This window comes from Electrona antarctica (assembly GCF_951216825.1).
Source record: "Electrona antarctica genome assembly, chromosome: 20".
Lineage (NCBI taxonomy): Eukaryota > Metazoa > Chordata > Actinopteri > Myctophiformes > Myctophidae > Electrona > Electrona antarctica.
In genome coordinates this window covers 23,766,398-23,788,615 of record NC_136801.1, presented here as the reverse complement: position 1 = coordinate 23,788,615, position 22,218 = coordinate 23,766,398, and the positions used below count along the sequence as shown (strand labels likewise).

Below are 22,218 nucleotides of genomic sequence, written 5' to 3'. Positions count from 1 at the left end.
AAAACTGTCCTGCTTTCAACATAATGAAACGGATGATGAGATATTTCTACCTTGTGTCGAAAGTGCAGTATTAAATCTCTGGGCGACAGTCCTGGGGAGAGACATGGAACAGATCAAACATACAGGGCAACAACAACAGTCACACTCAGTGTGGTGTAGACCAGGGGTTCTCAACCTTTTTGGCTGGGGACCCCCAGAAATGCTTTGGCCGTGTCCCCCACCCGCCCCCCTCCTCACCACCAATACAAATTGGCCGCTACAATAACCATAATAATAGTGAAAATACATCATAAATAAATAAAGAAACCAGATATAATCATTAAGGAAAGTTTATGCGTGTACTATGTAAACTCTTCATTTCTCTTTTCCAGCCATTCAGTTGCATTATTATTTTTTTTGGGGACCCCCCAAAATTATTTCGCGACCGGGTCTACACCAGGGGTTGAGAACCCCTGGTGTAGACCATCGATTCCTAACATGTGGGGAATCGCTGGTCCATCAGGATATTACAGGTGGGACCCAAAATAATTGGCAGAACACTATAATTGTATTTGAAATATAACAATATAGAAAAAAGCAATGTAAACCAAAATGTCACTGTATGTTGTCTTTAAAACCTTGAAAATAGATTTTTCATTATGATACATTGTCGGCAATTTTACAATATACAATTAATTAATAAAATAGTTCATTGTATACTACAACATCAGCACCATCGACCCAAGCCAGAACACAATGGATTGATTGATCATTAAAATAAGCAAGCTCTGAAAATGAACATGGCCACACCCACGTGACCACTTAAAGTACCACTTCACCACTTTCCAACATCTCTTCATATAATTGGTCCTCACTAATGTTCATGATAAAACACCACCATTTTTTCTTACTCAGTCTGTGTCTCATAGGAAGGCTGTGGGCAGTTCGGACACCCGTCCACCAGTGACATCATCATTAGGCAGATAATGCCTTTTTTTAAACAAGATTTGTTTTAAAATATATTTAGATTTGTATTATCGTGAGAACGATGGCTTCAACTTTTGCATTGCAACTTTTCAGGAAAAGAAAGCCTGCCGTTTCTATTAGCTTGGATTCACCATCGATGATGTCACCTGTGGACGGGTTTCTGAACTGCCCACAGCCTTCCTATGAGACACAGACTGAGTAGAATTTTTTTTTGGTATTTTATCATGAACATTAGTTAGGACCAATTATAGGAAGAGAAGTTGAAAAGTGGTGAAGTGGTCCTTTAAGTTAAATGAACATGGCCCCACCCACGTGACCACTTAAGTTAAATTAACATGGCCACACCCACGTGACCACTTAAGTTAAATGAACATGGCCACACCCACGTGACCACTTAAGTTAAATGAACATGGCCACACCCACGTGACCACTTAAGTTAAATTAACATGGCCACACCCACGTGACCACTTAAGCGGTGAGGGCTGTGAACGCAAACGAGCCGCGCTTTCATTTTCAAGTGACAGAAAAGGTCATGAACCGCCTCTTCGCCTTGGTGTGTACTGTGTAGAAAGACAGATCAAAATGGCATCCATGTTCACCTAGGTACAGCTGCGATCCCTCCAGGGTCAAGCCCCGCAGGGAGCCGTTCATGTGGTCATACAGTTCCTGCGGAGACAGAGGACGAAGCAGGAAGTGAGACCAGAGGAGGAGGAACATGCCGTTATCTGGGCCAACGATGTGAGAATGAGGTTCAGTCTTCTCACCTTTAAAATGGAGATCTGAGAGAAGTCTTTCTCCTCAAAGTAGGCGTGTGTGATGAGCTGGAGTTTAGCTTGAAGGAGGCCGTATAGAGGCTGCAAAATGAACACCAACACAGTCATTATGTGTGTGTGTGCATGTTTATGTTTGCTTCATGGCTTAAACTTTGCCATCCAGTGTGTTCAGTGTGTGTCACAAGATTCAGAATCACACATGCCAGTGATGCCACCAACCTGACTGTCAACAGACTGACTCTTTATTTCACCGGTTACACAATAAACATAACCACGTGGATAAAGTAGTAACGCAACATGTAGACAGAAAGCTAGTGGTGTGCAGAGAAATGTCTAAGTGTTGCTTGGCCAGTCCGACAACTATTTGTGTTGGCAGAACCAAATGCTCAAATAAACAAACAAATCATAATCCCCGCCCGGCAGACAATGTCATTATGTGTTAAATAGGCGGTGCTTGTTGTTACAGAACTGTTGTACAGTATACAAGCAATATCACACTGGAGGAGGTCGTGCAGTGGCCGGGCACCGAGCACAACCTCAGCCATCCTGATATATATCACACTGGAGGAGGTCGTGCAGTGGCCGGGCACCGAGCACAACCTCAGCCATCCTGATATATATCACACTGGAGGAGGTCGTGCAGTGGCCGGGCACCGAGCACAACCTCAGCCATCCTGATATATATCACACTGGAGGAGGTCGTGCAGTGGCTGGGCACCGAGCATAACCATCCTGATATATATTCAGTACAACCACACTCCACCGTGTGTGTTGATACTACAGTAGTTGCTTAAATATCTTAATCTTCAAAATCTCTCGCAACTGTTGTGAAATACTCCACTGGGACAATGTGAGCTTGAACCAAAAGCACTGGTGGAAGAAGTACTGAGATGTTTTACTTTAAGTTAAAAGTTTCAATTACACAATGTAGAAATACTCTGTTACAACTTACAAGTAAACGTCTGGTAATAAAATGTACTCGAGTAAAAGTACAAAAGTATTGGCATCAAAAGATACTTGAAGTACAAAAGGTAAAAGCACTCATTACGCAGAATGTCCCATTTCACAAGTAGCTCTACAGGAGATCTACTAGTAGTAGAACTGCAAGCTCACAACGTTGTGAGCTTGTAGATCGGCTATTCTCATATAGCCGAAGTAGATATAGCTTTTAAGTGGTGAATGCATGCATTATAATCAGGGGTGCACACAAGCGGTGCGCCGTCAAAATGTTTGGTGCGCGGTAGATCAAAGGCATTTAACAGCTGAGAGACAGGGATTTAGAGAATGCTGACAGGCACTCAAAAGGAACTCAAATGAGATGTGAACGTCCTGTAAGTAGATTTAGAAATAAAACTAGTGTTGACTAATCATTACAAGTGGCTCTTATAAATCAGAGGACAGGAAGTGCATTTCAGTTGTAAACAAGCTAGATGACAGTTTTTAGCTGTCAAAGTGCTAGTCGCTAAACCACGTTAGCGATATTTACAATATGAAAACTATCTGTCACTTAAACAATGTAGGTTACACACACTGGAATTAAACATGGAACCTGCAGGCAGCATTAGGTGAGTAATTCATTGTATATGTGTTGGACGTTTGTGGTTTGTGCTAGTGATAAACGGACAGGTGCTGCCAGTGGGACCTTACTGCTGCTTAACGTCTACACTGTCTGTGACTAGGTGTACTAGTGTAGCGTTGCATCTGTTGCATCTGCCCGTGTGAATTCAGCATAACGTTGTGGCAGGATACGAACGTCCGTATTTTGGAAATACTCAAAATTGTACTTAAGTACAGCACAAAAAAACACATTATTTTTCCACCACTGACTAATAGTCAGTGTAAAAGGTCAACACACGCCAACATGGTCCTCTTCTCCTTGACCTCCTCGCCATGACTCACCAATCGACTGAGGACGCACACGCTCTTCTGCACCGTTTCCCTGGTAACGTCGGCCAGCCGCACCTTCAGGCTCTGAGGAAGAAGAGAGAAGATAAAATAACCATCACGAGGACCACGTGTGTGACTCATGCAGTATTGCAGAACATTCAAGGCAAGACAATTTTGTTTGTAAAGCGCACGCTTGAACAATAACGCAATTCAATGTACTTAGGATGCAATAAACAAAAGTAAAAAAATAACACGTATAATTACAGGTCAGAAGAGAAAGAAAAAGAAAAATAGTGGTAGCAGACCTGCAATGTTCTGGGAGTTTGTTCCAGATATGTGGTGCATAAAAACTAAATGCTGCTTCCCCACGTTAATGTATGTTTATTGTGATGGTTCCCAATATCGCACAAGACCAGAAATGTATTTTGATCCCAAACAATTAAAAGCTTTATAGACCAACAGTAGTATTCTGAAATCAATGATTTGGCCCACCCACAGGGAGCCAGTGGAAGGAGTTTAAGAACTGGCCCACCCACAGGGAGCCAGTGGAAGGAGTTTAAGAACTGGAGTGATATGCTCCAATGTGATATTAAAAAGCAATATGTGACACGCAAAGACGAGGAGAACATTGGTTTGGGTACCGACCTTGGCTTCTATCTGTCTGTAGCAGGACACTCCATACACACACTTCATGTCTTCAATCAGAGGGGGCAGGTGGAAATACACAGTGTCTGCAGAACAAACATCAATAAATTGAAGCCATTATGGTCTGATGCTCATCAAATAGAAACACAATCTTTAATATGAAAGATGCATCCGAGATCATCCTCAGATTTCCTATCGTCTGTCTCTCGTCTCCTACACTGTCTCCCTCTCAGATTTGCAGTCACTCCTACAGTGTTTCCCTCCTTAGTGTCCTACCGCCTCTCCTACACTGTCTCCCTCACAGCTTTCCTACTGTCTGTCTCCCCCACACCGTCTCCCTCTCAGATTTCCTACTCAATGAATTGCAATGCAATTGCAAACAGGAGAATGCAAACATCTAAATCAGAAGCACTCTTAATGCGAAAGAGCTACTGTGAATTTGAGCATGGTTAAATACAGAGCCACAACAAACATACTTGGACTGTTATTGGATTATTGAATGTGGAAAGAAGGATGACTATTAAAGAGCGGAATATGCACACGCACGCAGCCACGCACGCACGCACGCACGCACGCAGGCACACGCACACACACACACACATGCCAAGGCCCATTAAAGACAGGAACGGGCCGACACAGACTCATTACTACCAGCCTGAACGGAAATGGTACAGACAGACCCATCGGGTTGAGGCCGGCATTGGCAAGAGTGGTTTGTAACGTGGTTGCAGTCTCCTATGGATGATATCCAGTCCACATGCAGCTACACAAATGTTGCAATACAGCTAAATGTGAGTGTTCATTTAAAGCCAAGATCTACGCGGCAGATAAAGTCAGATGTACAGCTTATAGATCTGCTATTTGCCATACGATGCAAATTATATGTTAGAATTATACCATCATTATAATATATTAATTATATGGGGCTTAAATAGTTACTGCATCTGTGTGACTACTACTAGTAGTAAAAACCAGTGCCAAATACTGCTAATTAAAGATCAAAACAGGCTACTGCCGTCTCTCTTGTGTAATTAGTTGAAGCACTTTATACCATACTGTAACTCATACAGACACACAAGCTGCACAAGTCAGATGCAGAAGTGGCTAGCCTAGCAGCGCTTAATGAATACAGCAAGAAGTACTGTCTTGTACAGCTCCCAGCCCCCTCGCTCTCTCACGGTCTCTAGTCGAGCAGACATGCTACTTGTTCCTGTCACTGGCTGCGGTCTCCGACAACAACCGCACTGCAGAGGGAGGGACCTGTTGTTGCTTGTATGAGTCAGACTGTCAGATCATAGTAAAGACACAGTGCTGTGTGGACTGCATGCGTCAAGCAAGCAGCCTTCTGGCCTGGGCCTCATACGACTGCAGTGATGGGAAGGAACATGTTACCAGTCAGTGGCTCCAAAGACACTGGGATACTTGTCTATCCCTGTGTGTGATAGACATCATCATGCTGCAGTGGCTTTGAACACGGTTTTTAAACATTATCTTTCTACACATCTCTAGTAATAAGGCTCTTAGCAGCCATAAAACTGGAGCAGTCTAAGGTCTTCTAAGGCCCTTTCAATCATCTATATAACTATTAATTCTAGAGATGTCTGTCTGTCTGTGTGTCCACGGACCACCTGCCTCAAAATGCATGTATCAATAATAAGCTATGATCTATCTTCGAACGGGTATTAAGGTCTAGACTCTAGTATTATCAATTCCATACTTACTGTGTGACGTGACCCGAGGTTCAGTAGTGACTTACACCACAGGGCAGTCACATGAATTCTGACTGTGACAGCAACAACGTTCCAGCAAGTGACACATCCAAATCACTGTCTTAAGCCAGATTTATACTCATTTGCACACTGGTGCCATGAACCAAAAATAACCGCTGAACCAAAAATAGGGATAAGGGGTAAGGCACTGGCAAAAAATAAGGCCAAAAGGATCAAACCGATCATAACGTTGCAGTTATGTTGATTGAGACACCCCAGCTGGTAGTGATCATCATCAGACAGTACCTTCTTGGTAGTTGTGGGCTCCGTCAGGAAGGCACAGGAAAGGCAGGTACTTCCACTGTTCTGGAACGGAGTTACTGTCATGACCCTCGTCTGGAAGGAGAGGCGGGTACGAGTACTCCACCTGAGAAAGGAAAAACACAACCGCTGTTTAAAAAAGGTTTACAAAAGTCAAATGCAGGCCACGCACATACACACACACACACACACACACACACACAGCTTGAATACAAAACTCTGATGCTGGCATTCAAAGCAACCAAAGGCATGGCCCCCCCATATCTCACAAGTATGATCGTCGTACCCTACAAACCCTCCCGCGCACTCAGATCAGCCAACGCAGGGAAGCTGGAGGTACCTTCACTAAAAACGCCGGGACATCGCTCCACACGTCCCAAACTCTTCTCCCTTCTGGCTCCAAAACTATGGAATGCACTTCCCATCGCAGTCAGAACTGCAGCCTCACTCCCAATCTTCCGCCGTAGTCTGAAAACCCACCTCTTCAGACTCCACCATGGCCCGTAGCACTTGCCCTAGCCTAGCCCCTTAGATAGCACATTATGTAGACTTAGATAGTATTTTAAACAGACTTATAGCTTGTTACGTAGGCAGCTCTAGAATTGCACTTTATGTAGTCATAGCACTTTATAGTACACATGATGTATAATATATTATATAGTATAGTATGTATAGTTTACATAGATACTCCACTGTTACGTTCTTAGTTTACGCATGATTCATGATAACTACTTTTTATATATGTGATGTATGCCATGCTTTTTGTTATTGCTTAATGTAAGTCGCTCTGGATTAAGAGCGTCTGCTAAATGCCTAAATTGTAAATTGTTGAAGAGAGGAGAAGCAAGCACTCAGTTGAGTAGTTCACAATATAAGAATAACACACTCATGTACGCAATACGCATGCACAAACCTCTTATTTTACATTAGCCTGATGATGACAATGATAAGAGAAGTTGCCTGTAAGCATTAGTAAAGGAAGTAGAGAAGATGTCTGTAAGCATTCAGTAAAGGAAGTAATAGTGAAAGCATTAGACCACAGACTAAACCCATTTCTCCCCCAGGAGTTGTTGAGAACTTCTCGTTTTTCAAGTATATCCAAAGAAAGCAGCCTTTTGCCGTTTGTGACTGTTTAGAGATGGTGGACCTCTACAGGGGCCTCCCGTGGGTCATGGACAAGTCCAGGGAGAGAAGGATGAGGCTGACTGGGTGTGGGTGCATGGGCACTGTGTCAGACAGGCACCCAGAACTGATGGCGAGCCCCGGTACCCTGTGGGAGCCGACCTAAGGCGCAGCTAGGAGGGGAAGGGGATGCAACACCTACATGACTGCAAATGACAGCAGAGTTAGCAAAACTGCAGAGCTCCAGATCCGATGCTGGATAGGAAGTAGTGACTCAACTCCTTGCAACATGCAACTACTCGCAATTTATCCCCAATGGCATTTGCAAGGTGTTGCATTGGTGTGGACTGGCACCAAAACTGTTTTGTTGCAAGGACTTGCGACTAGTTGCATTGGTGCGGTCTGGCCTTATAAGGCGGCTATGCAGGAGTCCCGAGTTTGTTTTGTTTTATTCACTGGGATGTTTTTGTGGATGCTTTAATGAAACACTTAACTTCATACTCAACATATCATATATATCATATTGTGAATGTCAGTTGGAAATCTTCATATTTGTCCTAAGTGGTTTCTTATTTGACGTCAACCTGATGACATAATGATAAGAGAAGATGCCTGTAAGCAGGCAGTAAAGGAAGTAACAGTGAAGCATATTTAGACCACAGACTATTAGAGACTAAACCACAGAGAGCTCAATTTCTCCCCCAGGGAGTTGTTGAGACAACTTCTTGTTTTTCCAGTATATCCAAAGAATCCATCTGTCTCGCCTGCACTGCTTGCCGTTTTTTAATCATGTCACTTTGTATTGATACAATGTATTAATACATATTATTTCAGGAATTGTGTCCCTTATTATAGACAAGCTCTTATTCAAACTAAACCTGGGTCTAATGCTCGTATTCAAACTAAACCTGGGTCTAATGCTCTTATTCAACCTAAACCTGGGTCTAATTCTATTATTCAAACTAAACCTGGGTCTAATGCTCTGATTCAAACTAAACCTGGGTCTAATGCTCTGATTCAAACTAAACCTGGGTCTATGCTCTTATTCAAACTAAACCAGGGTCTAATGCTCTGATTCAACCTAAACCTGGGTCTAATGCTCTGATTCAAACTAAACCTGGGTCTAATGCTCTGATTCAAACTAAACCTGGGTCTAATGCTCTGATTCAAACTAAACCTGGGTCTAATGCTCTTATTCAACCTAAACCTGGGTCTAATGCTCTTATTCAAACTAAACCAGGGTCTAATGCTCTGATTCAACCTAAACCTGGGTCTAATGCTCTGATTCAAACTAAACCTGGGTCTAATGCTCTTATTCAACCTAAACCTGGGTCTAATGCTCTGATTCAAACTAAACCTGGGTCTAATACTCTGATTCAAACTAAACCTGGGTCTATGCTCTTATTCAAACTAAACCAGGGTCTAATGCTCTGATTCAACCTAAACCTGGGTCTAATGCTCTGATTCAAACTAAACCTGGGTCTAATGCTCTGATTCAAACTAAACCTGGGTCTAATGCTCTGATTCAAACTAAACCAGGGTCTAATGCTCTGATTCAACCTAAACCTGGGCCTAATGCTCTTATTCAACCTAAACCTGGGTCTAATGCTCTGATTCAAACTAAACCTGGGTCTAATGCTCTGATTCAAACTAAACCTGGGTCTAATGCTCTGATTCAAACTAAACCTGGGTCTAATGCTCTTATTCAACCTAAACCTGGGTCTAATGCTCTGATTCAAACTAAACCTGGGTCTAATGCTCTGATTCAAACTAAACCTGGGGCTATGCTCTGATTCAAACTAAACCTGGGTCTAATGCTCTGATTCAAACTAAACCTGAGTCTAATGCTCTGATTCAAACTAAACCTGGGTCTAATGCTCTTATTCAACCTAAACCTGGGTCTAATGCTCTTATTCAAACTAAACCAGGGTCTAATGCTCTGATTCAACCTAAACCTGGGTCTAATGCTCTGATTCAAACTAAACCTGGGTCTAATGCTCTTATTCAACCTAAACCAGGGTCTAATGCTCTGATTCAACCTAAACCTGGGTCTAATGCTCTGATTCAAACTAAACCTGGGTCTAATGCTCTGATTCAAACTAAACCTGGGTCTAATGCTCTGATTCAAACTAAACCAGGGTCTAATGCTCTGATTCAACCTAAACCTGGGTCTAATGCTCTTATTCAACCTAAACCTGGGTCTAATGCTCTGATTCAAACTAAACCTGGGTCTAATGCTCTTATTCAACCTAAACCTGGGTCTAATGCTCTTATTCAACCTAAACCTGGGTCTAATGCTCTTATTCAACCTAAACCTGGGTCTAATGCTCTTATTCAACCTAAACCTGGGTCTAATGCTCTGATTCAAACTAAACCTGGGTCTAATGCTCTTATTCAACCTAAACCTGGGTCTAATGCTCTTATTCAACCTAAACCTGGGTCTAATGCTCTTATTCAACCTAAACCTGGGTCTAATGCTCTGATTCAAACTAAACCTAGGTATATGGCTGCTCTTATCGAGGGGAGGAACCCCATAGCTTACAATATAGGACTAGGTCTCACTTTTTTTCACTTGTGTCTGTTTTTACATACATACAGATTTCCCTGATATTTAACCTATATTGTATGTGTAAACAAAAAGAAGAAAATAAAAGAAATACTGAGCTCAGCAATGCAGATGTCATTGCATCATGTATGACATTGGTTGTCTAGCCTACCATGCTGTGTTTCTAATGTGATATTAGCCTACTTAGACAAGTCACGGTGGGTTTAAATACTTATGGCCCATTAATTAGAATAATGGATCGATAGGGAATAAGCGCCCTTCTGGAGGAACTGATGACACTGCCCGGCACCCATACGGTCAACAAATCACCTCAACACAGACTCTCTGTATGTATCCGTCTTAACAGAGAGAAAAATATTTTTTCCGGTATTGCAAATCATACCTTCGGAAAGTTCTAAATACATTGTTACACCGGAATACCGCCGAAACCCAGAGTTGCCAAGTGAGAAATACAGTGAAAGCGGGTGAGACAGTCAGCTGTTAAACAGGCCCTCAGATGCCACAGCTACTAACCATATGACTCCGAGACCTTGACTCAGGAAACAATAGCCAGGCTCATGCTTAATTTACGCTTAGGTCGGTTGTACGATGGTGTCGTACAGCGAAAACAGCAGATTGCCAAGCTCACAACGTGTCACTGATGAGACTCTACGTGAGCTTGTAGACTGGATACTTTCAGGCACACACCACCGCCATACAACACATATAAATTGTGCTTAATGTTCTCAACAGTCCCAACTAGCACGTATCATGCCTAAAATAATAAGGATTCTATAAAAAGGATATATAAGGGTCCATTTGGTTACCAACTCTCCATCATTTAGCTGGGGACCACCTGGAACCCCTCAAGCACCACTGGTGGTGGTCCCTGCACCGGTTGAGAACCACTGGACTGTTCAGAGTTGTTGTTGGCTTTTTCATACACTCACATCGTATTATATCGTTCAGAGATTGTTTCATAATTATAGGCTCAGCTAAATAAGAGCTCTTTATGAACTAGATTTGTTTAATTGGCTTTATTCACTTGGATTTTTGTGGATGCTTAATCATGGGACACTTAACTTTGATATGATAGGATACAAAATCTTGTATTTCTCCAAAACGGTTACTTTTCAGGAAATGGGAAAAAACATAACCTGTGTTCCAATGGATCATGGATGCATTGTAGTTATTATTTAGTCACAACAAGTTCTTGTCAATAATTTACACTGGTTCAATATTTATAAAACCCACACAGAATACCCAATCTACTATGAATCACCCCATTCAATGGAGAGGAATTGCACAAAAGACACAATTAACCACTTTCACGAATAACACCTTTTCTAAAAAAATGTGTGTGCTTCGTACAGTGGCAATTTGTGCTACTTTTGTGTGAGACTGTAGATAGTATGAAGTAGCAAAGTAGAGCATTAGTTTACGAAAGAAAACAAAAAGTTGAAATATAGAGATACACGTTTTCTCTATAGAGCGCCAAGTTTCCAAAGGATTTTAACTTTTAACAAACAACTTCATGTTGTGTTCTTTTAAAATCAAGTTTAACCATCCATCCAGCCTTTACTATCATATTATATCAACACGTCACACATATATATATGCTGTATGTACTGTTGTTATATAAGGGGATATATAAGACTCTCCCTGGGGGGTCTGTGAAGGATAGACAGCAGGGGACACAGAGAGAGAGACAGAGAGACAGAGAGAGACAGACAGACAGAGAGAGAGACAGACAGACAGATAGAAAGAGAGATTTCATTGCCACTTGCCAGCCCAGGAACCCAATCTTGCGATACCTCACAGGAGGCCATTGGAACCTATCAGATAACGTCCGTCACTGGCGGAGGGGAACCATTACCTGAGCCTAAGAGCCTTAATGATAAGCCACTCCAGCACTGCTCTGTGGCTGCCAGAAAACGGCCCCACTGGTCATATTCAAGACAGGGGTCCTCATATTATAAAATACTATGTCTTCACCGAAGATGAGGGCTTTTCCACTTTATTTACAGTGGAAACTGGAAAGAGGAGCATACTTGTGTGGTGGTCACCAGCAGCCACACTACCTTTTGGCTCGGGGCTGCTATTAGGCCAGTGAGGCCACAAGTAGGCACTCCAAAAATAATGGCACTTTTATCTTGGACAAAGAACAACAGCTGTGTTCCAAGAAGCATTGAAAGCCACTGAAACACAGTCTCTTCCATCTGTTAACGACACAGACAGGTGGAGCGCTGCAACAAAGGAGGACAGTGTCTTTTGTCTGGCTTTGGGGACAAGAGATAAAAGATAAAACTGACCTGACAACCATGATTCAGTAACAAATAGTTAAAACCCAAACCACATTAAGGGGGAGGTGTCATTTAGGCGTCCTGTGGCACTGAGTGAGTTAAACATGGCATTTCTATTTTGGGCACGTCACTATAGCTGAAAATGTTCATATAATATCTAATAATGTGTCCGACTAACGTGGCGATGTGTTGTGAGCTTGTAGACAGCTACTTTTGCTACTAGATGGGATGTGAACTTTGTGAAGGTATCAGCCTTATTTATGTTCCCTTTCTCTCAGGGCTGGCAATTAACCAAAATATATTAATTTAGAGCCAATAACCCACTTAATATTGCTTATGTAGGTTAACCGAATAATCAAATGTTGTTATACATTTCTTATACAACAAATCGCCAGAAATTTTAGTTTTTTTTTGTAGAATTGACTAAATCAATACGTCTGATCGACCATGTAACTGTGTATTATACTTCATTGTGCAATGGTTGTATGTAAAGATAGTGAAACTAGTTGATTTACAAGCTCACGTGTGCGATGTGTTGAGCAGAGCTTGCAGATCTGCTATTTTCACAATTTTTCTTTGCTTTTTAATAATTGTTCATTAATCATAATGGAGACAAAAGTTTGAAATAGACGTGATGTTGATTTTAAGTTACATTGTCCAGTTCCCTCGCTGAGGGAACATAGGATTGATGGAACACAACACAGACACACTCCCGGACCGATATAAACACATGCAATAAACACACACACACACACACACTTTCCCTAATAATTACCAGGGGTGAACTGAACACACTGCCAGTCTGCCACGGTCTGTGTCATTATATCTGTTCGGTTCTGCTTCACTTGACAGGGACACACTTTAGAGTTAAACTATAAGCCTTGGGAAACAGGCAGCTTTTCAGCCACAATTTCACAGTAAACCTAATTTTTTTAAGTGGTGCAACCACTTCATTAAGGTCACATTCTCACCTAATACTTCGGTAGACTTGAATGCGAATGGGTGGAGAATTTGGATTCTTGCATATTTAATTTGTTGCGGTTTGCCTTCACACTGGCTGTGTCAGGCACAGCAAGGAAACGTAGCAGGGAATTTTATCAATGTGTTCAGAAAGCCGATGTTAAAAAATATACTTCAAGTAATAGTTAGGACTTTTCACGTAAAGTGAGGGTAACGGATGACTTACTGTGCGTGTGTGTGTGCGCACTGTTCTTTTGGGCACATGAACGAGGCACAGCGGAGACGGGAGCGCAAGATGTTTACAATAGTATAGCCTACTCCCAGTCAGAGTCCCATTTATGATCTGATCACAATTATTATGCATATGCCATGTTAGCTATACAGTTTATAGATCATGCTGAGCTAAACATGTGTTATAATTTTGAAGTATTTATATTTAAACAAGATGAAGAAAGTCTCCACTCTCCACTCGGATCCCCACACAGTGACCGCCCTCCATGTTTACGCACGACAGACAGACAGAATATTATGTACACTGCAGTGTTTTTTATATGTTTCCTTAAGCAATATATTAATGTGCTCGTCCTCATATTTCGATGAGGGCTTAATTCGGTCTCCTTATTTGACCACGTCACATGATAACGGGACATCTTTGCACTGCGTAAAATGAATATCCCTTCTCCGTCTCCAACTGTGTTTAGCTCCTTATCCACCACATGATAGTTTGCTTCATTTCCTTTATTTGCTACGGATTGCATTCCCACCTGCACCGAATCGAAATCAAGTGCGATTGGAAGCGAAGCGAACCCCCCGTTTTTGGGCAGAGTAGAATGCGGTTCTTTGCTGCGCATTAGGATTCGAATGAGCCTTCACACCTGCCAAACGAAGCGAACTTTCGGACAATGCGCAGCAGGATTCGTTTTAATCGCAGTAAAGCTTTCTGGTGTGAATGTCACCTAAGTAGCTGTGTGTGTGCCTGGGTGCCTGGCTGTGTCTGAGCACGAAAATAGCATTTGGTTGGTTTGCAAAACCAAGTGTCACTGTTGTGCAGGCTAACACACACATACATATGATGATTTCAGGTGTATCAGTACAGTACAGTACAGTACAGTACAGTACAGTACAGTACAGGGACCCCCACATGGTAACTCTGTAATTTCTCAACCGTTTCGGACGCGGGGTGGCCCGCCGGAACCGGCCCGCCCCCCTGGGTGCGTTCCTGGGGGTCTGGAAGTTCCCGGGACCCCCCCGGGGAACCCCACACGGAGTTGCACCACTTACTTCACACGGGTGTGATTTTTTTGTTTCAATGGCCGGCTGTATAATAATTAAGGCCACATACATTAGGCCAGTGACACAAACAACAACTGACGACCAAGGGCTTTTTGCAGCTAATAGTGTTTCTGAAACTTTGAAGCCCGGGGCGAGTTGGTAAAGGGTTGGTATTCGTTCATATGTATTTACTGTACCAGGCCAGCGCTTTATTACTAATTTATATAAGCGTCCTATCCTTCAAGTCTTCAGGTCCAAGCTAAAGGGCAGGCTCATGTTTCTAATGAAAACAATGTGTTCTATGGTGAATAGAATGAGAATGTATGCCAAAACCTCTTCCTCATACATAACTGGCTCTTGAAAACGTGTGTGTGTGTGTGTGTGTGTGTTGTTCAGTGCATAGCTGTGTGGCAGTGAGTGCGCACAAAACATGCACAGTGAATTACAACAATGTCTCCTCTCAGTGCACTCTTCTTTGGTGTCATCATGAGAGCAAATAATTAATGACCAATGATTAATGATTGTGCCATCTCACATTAGCCATTAGACCAAGACTGTCATAGATTCATTTGTATTGATTCTTTCCGACATATAGGCTACTGTATGTCCGAATCGATCAAATAAGTCTATGGCAGTCTTGATCCAGGGCTAATAATCTTATTCTCACTCATGTCTCAGTGAGAGACGTTATGATACCGAATTTGTTCATCTGAGCTTAATCATAAATAGCTACCCTCTTCCTCTTCCTCGGTTGTGTTGTGTGACATAATGATGAAAGAAAGATAGTAAGATACCCATGTTATATTTACAGCTCGTCTGCAATATATGGCTGATCACACAGACAACCACAAACGACAAAGTAGCAAGTTATGCTGTGTAGATCCAAATACTTATATTAGTTTCATAGACATGTGTTTTGAAAATGGGCGCAGACACACTGGTAGACCAACCATTGCATTAGATATCCACCTACCTGACAGCCTTTCTTATGGTGGAATCCGACCACGACTATGTGCAGCACGGGACCCCTGCACGGCTCTTCTTCTTTACCATGAGACTCCATGGCAGAGAGAGATGGCTGGGGGATGATTTGTAGATCGGATGATTATGTCTAGGTGTGTGTTTTTTAGATCAGATGTGTGTGTGTGCTGTTGTGTTGTGATTCTGAATTCGCAGGAGGAACACAATCAAACGCAACTGGACGTCTCTTCCGCCTCGTCCGCCTTCCATTGCACGGGGTATAATTTTTGCCGCTAACACAATTAAGGCACACCGTTTATACTGTGGCTGTGCGTTGGCCGTGTTGGAGGTTGAAAAGAGGCAACTTTCAACTTTTTCAAGTAACCTGGCGTTCCTAATTTTGCTATGTCATTATAGACAAAATGATTTCCACAAAACCCTAACCCATAAATAATATAAATATACAAATAAAATGTAAAAAAATAGAGATACAAGCTTTAATAGAAATGGTGAAGATATACTGGTCTGGTATGGTCTGAGTCGAGTTCTTGAACGCGGATGATGTTTCCTTGCAAATATTAAGGCAATAAAGTACCCTACGCGCATATGCTTGAAGAGTTGACATTTAATATTACTTTAACGAGACATTGTTTTCTTACATTTTGTTAAAAAATAGCCAATTCACACTGTTTACTCTTCATGTAGGCCTATAGTAGTAGCATAGAGGGATTGATTGGGTAGTAGGACATCTTCATATTGAAATGGTTAAGTCAGGTGACAAATGGTCATCTGACTGTAAGCATTTCATTATGAATACGGTATGTCCTACTCCTACCAATCAATCCCTGTCCTTTTAAAGAAAACTTTCTAAAACAAAGGTTGACTTTATGTGGGGGAAATGAAACACAAATACACAATCACGGAATAACAGCTGATAACAATAAAATAACTGCAAGTCAAGCATACTCTGAACTTCTGAAGTCCCTTGCCTTTCCAAAGTATTTGAGTATTCAGTGAAGCTTGATTCATCGAAAACTAACTTGACCTAAGTGTTAGCAGATTTACTGAATTACTTACCTTATGAATCTACTCAAAAGGATAGGCCTATTACAGTAACAAGACACAAGTCATTACTGTAGTTACTTTCCAATGCAAACCTTTATAAACTGTCTTGATACCTTGATATATTAATAGAGTTCTGTGAATATTATGTCTCTATTGTAAGCAATGAAGAATACATATTGATATTATAAACGATGTAACTATGAATATGATAGGAGAGCTGTGTATGACTGGAGTGGTTCTGAAGCCACTGCTGCCCTCTGCTGGTCATTTAATTTCTACATCTACTGTTCAGTTCAGTATAAGATTTTTACTAATGTAATTTTTGCAAAACCGACAGGGTTTTTAAATTTCATCTGCACTTAAAAAAAAAATGTGTTGGCCATGTCAATAATTATGCAAAAAAAAGATTATTCCTATTGATGTGTCCAGTTGTGCATGATATCCCTGCCCTGACAATATTTACCACAAGCCAACTTATTTTTTGCCATTTAGCGTATTTTAATTTATAACTTATTATGTAAGCAAGCCAATGAAAGAACTGTTGTATAGGTAAATGTTTGGACAAAGCCAGATTCTTTAAATTTCAATAGTTCTCCCTTTAGAAAACAATCCTGCTGTCAGTGTCAACAGGCCTAAATGAAAAACAAAGGCCATTTTAAATGTCAATAGTTCTCCCTTTAGAAAACAATCCTGCTGTCAACAGGCCTAAATGAAAAACAAAGGCCATTTTAAATTTCAATAGTTCTCCCTTTAGATAACAATCCTGCTGTCAACAGGCCTAAATGAAAAACAAAGGCATTTTATACACTTTGTATATGATGGGGGAGGGGGGGGACGGGGACTTAAAAAACTAGCGGCACAACTGTTTCCAACATGTTTTTATTCTGCATTACTTTTCAACAAAATTCCCTGTAAACATTACAAAAAGTCAGCACCTTTGTGATCAGAGGAGAATAATAATGGTCCTGGTTCAACGTTGGGATGATTGACGACAACAGAGGTGGGGTTGGAACAACACCAACATTCACTTGTCAGGTGAGGAACTGGTTTTGGATCGAGACGAGACAGTCATACAGTATTACATGTCTTGTATCGAGGCTAGTGAAGAATAAGCAGGGATATTCGATCGTGGTCCTCCGAGACCCTGGTAATGCTGGTTTAACCTGCTGTTTAATCAGTCAACCAGTGAACCACATGCCCTAGCGTCCCTATTTTGGGCATGTCATAACTCACAAGACGAAAAGTCATCAAGAATAGGCGAAACGAACGTTGGACAAAAACAGCCGGAAATGGAAAGAGGACCTACAAGCTCACAATGTGTTGTGATGCTTGTGAAATTTTACATATTCAATTGGAAGTTGAGCATCGCTGGTGCAGAGGACTGGAGACCAAGAGAGGAACACAACCTCAGCATAGAAGAGGGGAGAGAGAGCGATGGAAAGAGTGAGGAAGTACAGTTCTACTTAATGAAAAGGCTGGTAATTATTGCTTCAAGTCAGGCAGATAGGTGTCCACTCCGAATCTGACATTTTCTGCAAGCACCAGGGTTAACAACAAAACAGCATGACAGTTTGATTGTTGTCGTTTAAAAGAGGCCTATTTGACAAGAAAGACAACGGAATGCTCAGAAAATATTAAAGACAGATAATCATATTTGATTGGACATCACGTGGAACAGGCAGTACAGTAAAAGAAATAAAGAAAAAAAACATCTCTTGTTCCTACATATAATCACCATTCACCACCCATGCTCTGAGCATCGTTTTACTAGTCTAAAAACAGAAGCACCCAGCAGGCCTGCACAAAAATTAAATAAAGAGATAAACACCTCCTCCTCCACGAACAGTCTTCAGAGCACCTCAACAGACAGAACGGAGGATGACACGCTTTTCAAATGGATTCAGGAATACCCGAAACGCAGCAAAAATGCCGCTCCACTGCTAATAATTACAGTACAGAGACCGTCGAAGGAGGTCTCCCTTGTGGAGTTGGCTGATTCTTTTGCCCAAAAAAATAAAATAAAAAGCAGAATACTTGGTCATGCAGACATTGATGAAGAGGTTTAAAATACAAGTCATCTTTAATTGGACACTCGGGGGCGGGAGGGCTTCTACAAATAGACTTTTCAGTGTTCTGTCAAGGACTGAAGGCACAGCAGGAAGTATGACAGTCCAGGATACCGTCACTGGGATTACAGACGTTTTCTCACAGTCCACCAGTACAGCGTTGTACCCATACTGGCCTTACTGGGGAGTTCCAGTACAGCGTTGTACCCATACTGGCCTTACTGGGGAGTTCCACGCCAGGCCCGACTAATACTAAGTCCATTTAGCAATGGAATACTGAGCATTTGTGATGATGTTGCCTTTGCGATTGGCGAGGGCATTCTTTTCCCAGCAGGCCTTTTGAGAGCAAATAGGTCCCAGATATTGGATATTTGGGGGTGCTTATGAAAGCATGCCTCCAAAAAAGCACTTGAACTGACCCGAGAACCCGGAAACAACTACCAGTAAAAGTACAGCACGGTATAATTTAGTGAGATAAACTAGACACATAAACAGAAGACATCAGTGACATACACACCAGACATTCAGTGGAAAAGCTCAAACAGGATCGTTGTGATTTTGGTTGGTTGTGGTAAGGCTGGGCGATATGTACGAAATCAATTATCACAATCATTTTGACCAAATACCTCAATGTCGATATTGTGACCATACAAATTTTCTTTTATAGAACTTTGTAAGCCTAACTAGTAGATCTACAAGCTCACAACACATTGCATGTGAGCTTGTACATTAGCCATTTTTGAAAATGTTGTAGTATAAAAACAAGGCTCAAATTATTAAAACAAGGGAAGATTTATGCCATATCACAATAATACAATATCCAAAATCTCAGACCTCTAGTTTTACATCGCAATATCTTTCTAATATCGATATATTGCCCGGCCCTACTTGCCTCCTCACTGAGTTGTAGTATTTGTCAGGGCAGGAAACTAACTCTCATCCATTGGCATGGGCGTCGCACAGCATATATCGTCTAGCCATTTCAAGGCCCGACTATATCAATAAGTTGTTGTGGAAGACAGAAAGGAATGAAATTATGCACTTTCAACCTGGCATTTTGTGCATGTCATTGTAGGGCAAGATTTCCCAAATATTCCAAAATAGCAAATCTATAAGCTGCATCACATTCACACCACGGTGCATTGTGTGAGCCTAAACAAGCAAACAAGGTTCATAAATAAATCCTGTGGCACCAACCATGGCCACTGGAAAAAATAGATTAGTGACCGAGTAAAACTCAGCAGCCGCAGCCAATTTAGTAATGTGGCTACCAACAGACCAACTGGCCAAACACACACTGGTAAACTGTCCAGTCGGTGTCTGGCAAAAGCCTGCAGCTACACATACGAGCTACGTTTAATTGGACAATGTCAATTTCCTGCCCTGTTGGTTCAAGGTAGTGCTGGTTTTGTGTCTTGACTGATCCAAATTAGCACCCAAAAGCAAGGTAGGTGTGTGCATGTGTGCGCAGAATAAATCAGGACTGCTTCCACTCTAAACTCAGAATATGTGCACCAACTAGTAGATGGTATGAGATTCATAAGATTCTGCATAAGCCTGGCTTGCAGGCCTCTTGCAGGACAGTTGTGTTACAGGACAGAGGAAAAATAAACGGTTGTCCGGCTAGGTAGCCATTAGCCTCGATACCCAGGCTTTCATTTAGTCTGCGCGAAAGTAGCCTGGCCTTGGTCATTAAAGGACTATCTCTAATTTTTACATTATATAATATAATATGGCAACTAGTCTCTTGTGGGAGGACCCAACGTAGGTACCAGTCCATGACACAAAAACACACGTTCTAAATCAGGGATGCATTCTTTAATTAAAGTTTAAAAAAAAGAGGCTTCTCATGCAATGTTTTTGAGGAAGGTTAAAGACTGCCATGTTGGAGGAGTAACAACGTTACGGCTAGAGGTGAACCGATTCCACTAGTATGTAGTACTTTGAGTATTCTTTGATACCAAGTCAAAAACTATATAGCATTATTAAATGCTTTTTCTTAACCATCTTAGCTTATATTTAGAATGAGCAGGATTTGCCCCTTGAAATAGCATTCATTTGTATTAAAAGTATACTACACAATCATTACTTATGGCCCAACATACACTGCCCAGTCAGTGGTTGTTTGACAACAGTAGCCATTTACAAAGTGACTATCCCTCTGGGTTATGGGATATAACAGCCGATGTGTCACTCAGGGAAATGGGAACAAGGCCCTTTTTGCCATCCCTCCAGGTTGGAGGGATGGCAGAATACTTCAGGTATTAGTTCTGATGCCAAACGCACGTATCGTATTCAAGCAACGATCCAATCGGTATTACTGTAATACAGGCAGTATCTTCCTCCCTGATAAACTATTACATCATGATGTTAACACCCTGCACAGTAATGAGTGTTTTGGTCTATTCCAACATGGTGTTCTGGCCTCATCTGGACTTCCTACAACTCGTTTGGCAGTTTTTAACTTCAAGCACCTCATCACTACAAGGACTGGAGTCATCACCTTTTTGTCAGGTGAAACCTGACCAATGAAAGCTCATGAAAACTAGACTACCTGTTCTAGCCCTAGTCATACTGACCTGATTGGCCAATGAATGGGACACCAAGCAACGGCAAAGCTGCCCTCTGGCCAATGGGAAGGGGAGAGGCAAATATCAGACAGAGACGCACACTCACACACACAAGGTGACGGGGGAAGGAAGCACGGTTCAGGGGGGGAGAACACAACGGAGACAGCGCACGCAGACAACGGTTGTGACACACAAACATACACGTTACTAAAATAATAATCATACTAATATGGGGGGGGGGGGGGGGGGGGGGGATAGCGCTTCTTTCACCTGACAAATATCACTATGTGATCATTTCTTGTTTCTATCTCAGCAGCACTCGGCTCACTTCTATTCTTTCAACTCGTTTAACACTTGGTCCCTCTTTTAACTCAAATACCGTCACTGTCGAGCAGAAACCTTGTATGTCCATCCATACGTTACTTTTCAGGATTCTTTTTTTATATCCAGTGTAGCTACTTTTAATTCGTTCAATATTCATAAAAACCCCCCACACACACTTACACTTTCAAAATGTTTCAAAAATAGCAGATCTGTTCGCAACACTATAATATTATATGAAGTAGGACATTCATTTGCAGGGGTAAATAAACCATGAAAAGTAATATGGAGATTTGAGGTTTCTGCCCGACGGCAGCAATATATATATATCTTGATTTGCGACCGCCATCAGAACATATCATGGCCCGGTTTTGGGTCCTGACACAACAGTTGAAAACAGCCCACTAAAGAATCAAGGCCAGGCCTCCGTTTTTACAATTCGATTGGTCGATCCTGCTCTGTGGCCCTTGTGACCTGGCACTCTGCAGAGCCGTGCGCGGTATATGTAAAGCACACAGTTTGTACAGGGGCTGCGTTGCACACTGGAGTACAACCACAGATGGGGTGTGTGTGTGTGTGCGCGTGCGTGCTTGCACGTGTTTTCAATAAAAAGAGCTGGTGAAATGCTGGTCCCTGGAACTGCCAGATACCCCAAAAAACAGTTTTGTATAGTTTAGCCGCCAGTCGACACATACAGAAAAATAGCATCAAAAAGTTGAGTTTTGCACAGTAC

At 41.9% G+C, this 22,218-nt stretch overlaps 1 protein-coding gene across 1 annotated transcript in view; it reads right to left on the bottom strand.

Moving 5' to 3' along the window:
* Nucleotides 1-15,732, bottom strand: part of avl9 (AVL9 homolog (S. cerevisiase)) — a 35,777-nt gene extending 20,045 nt beyond the window's left edge. Inside the window, exons 1-7 of the mRNA XM_079490342.1 lie at nucleotides 15,477-15,732; nucleotides 6,287-6,407; nucleotides 4,272-4,357; nucleotides 3,639-3,710; nucleotides 1,731-1,820; nucleotides 1,566-1,632; nucleotides 51-91 (exon numbers count right to left, since the gene is read on the bottom strand). Coding sequence (XP_079346468.1) covers nucleotides 51-91; nucleotides 1,566-1,632; nucleotides 1,731-1,820; nucleotides 3,639-3,710; nucleotides 4,272-4,357; nucleotides 6,287-6,407; nucleotides 15,477-15,566 — 567 coding nt within the window. The 5' untranslated portion in view covers nucleotides 15,567-15,732. The remainder of the gene's footprint in view (nucleotides 1-50; nucleotides 92-1,565; nucleotides 1,633-1,730; nucleotides 1,821-3,638; nucleotides 3,711-4,271; nucleotides 4,358-6,286; nucleotides 6,408-15,476) is intronic.
* Nucleotides 15,733-22,218: the final 6,486 nt, after the last annotated feature.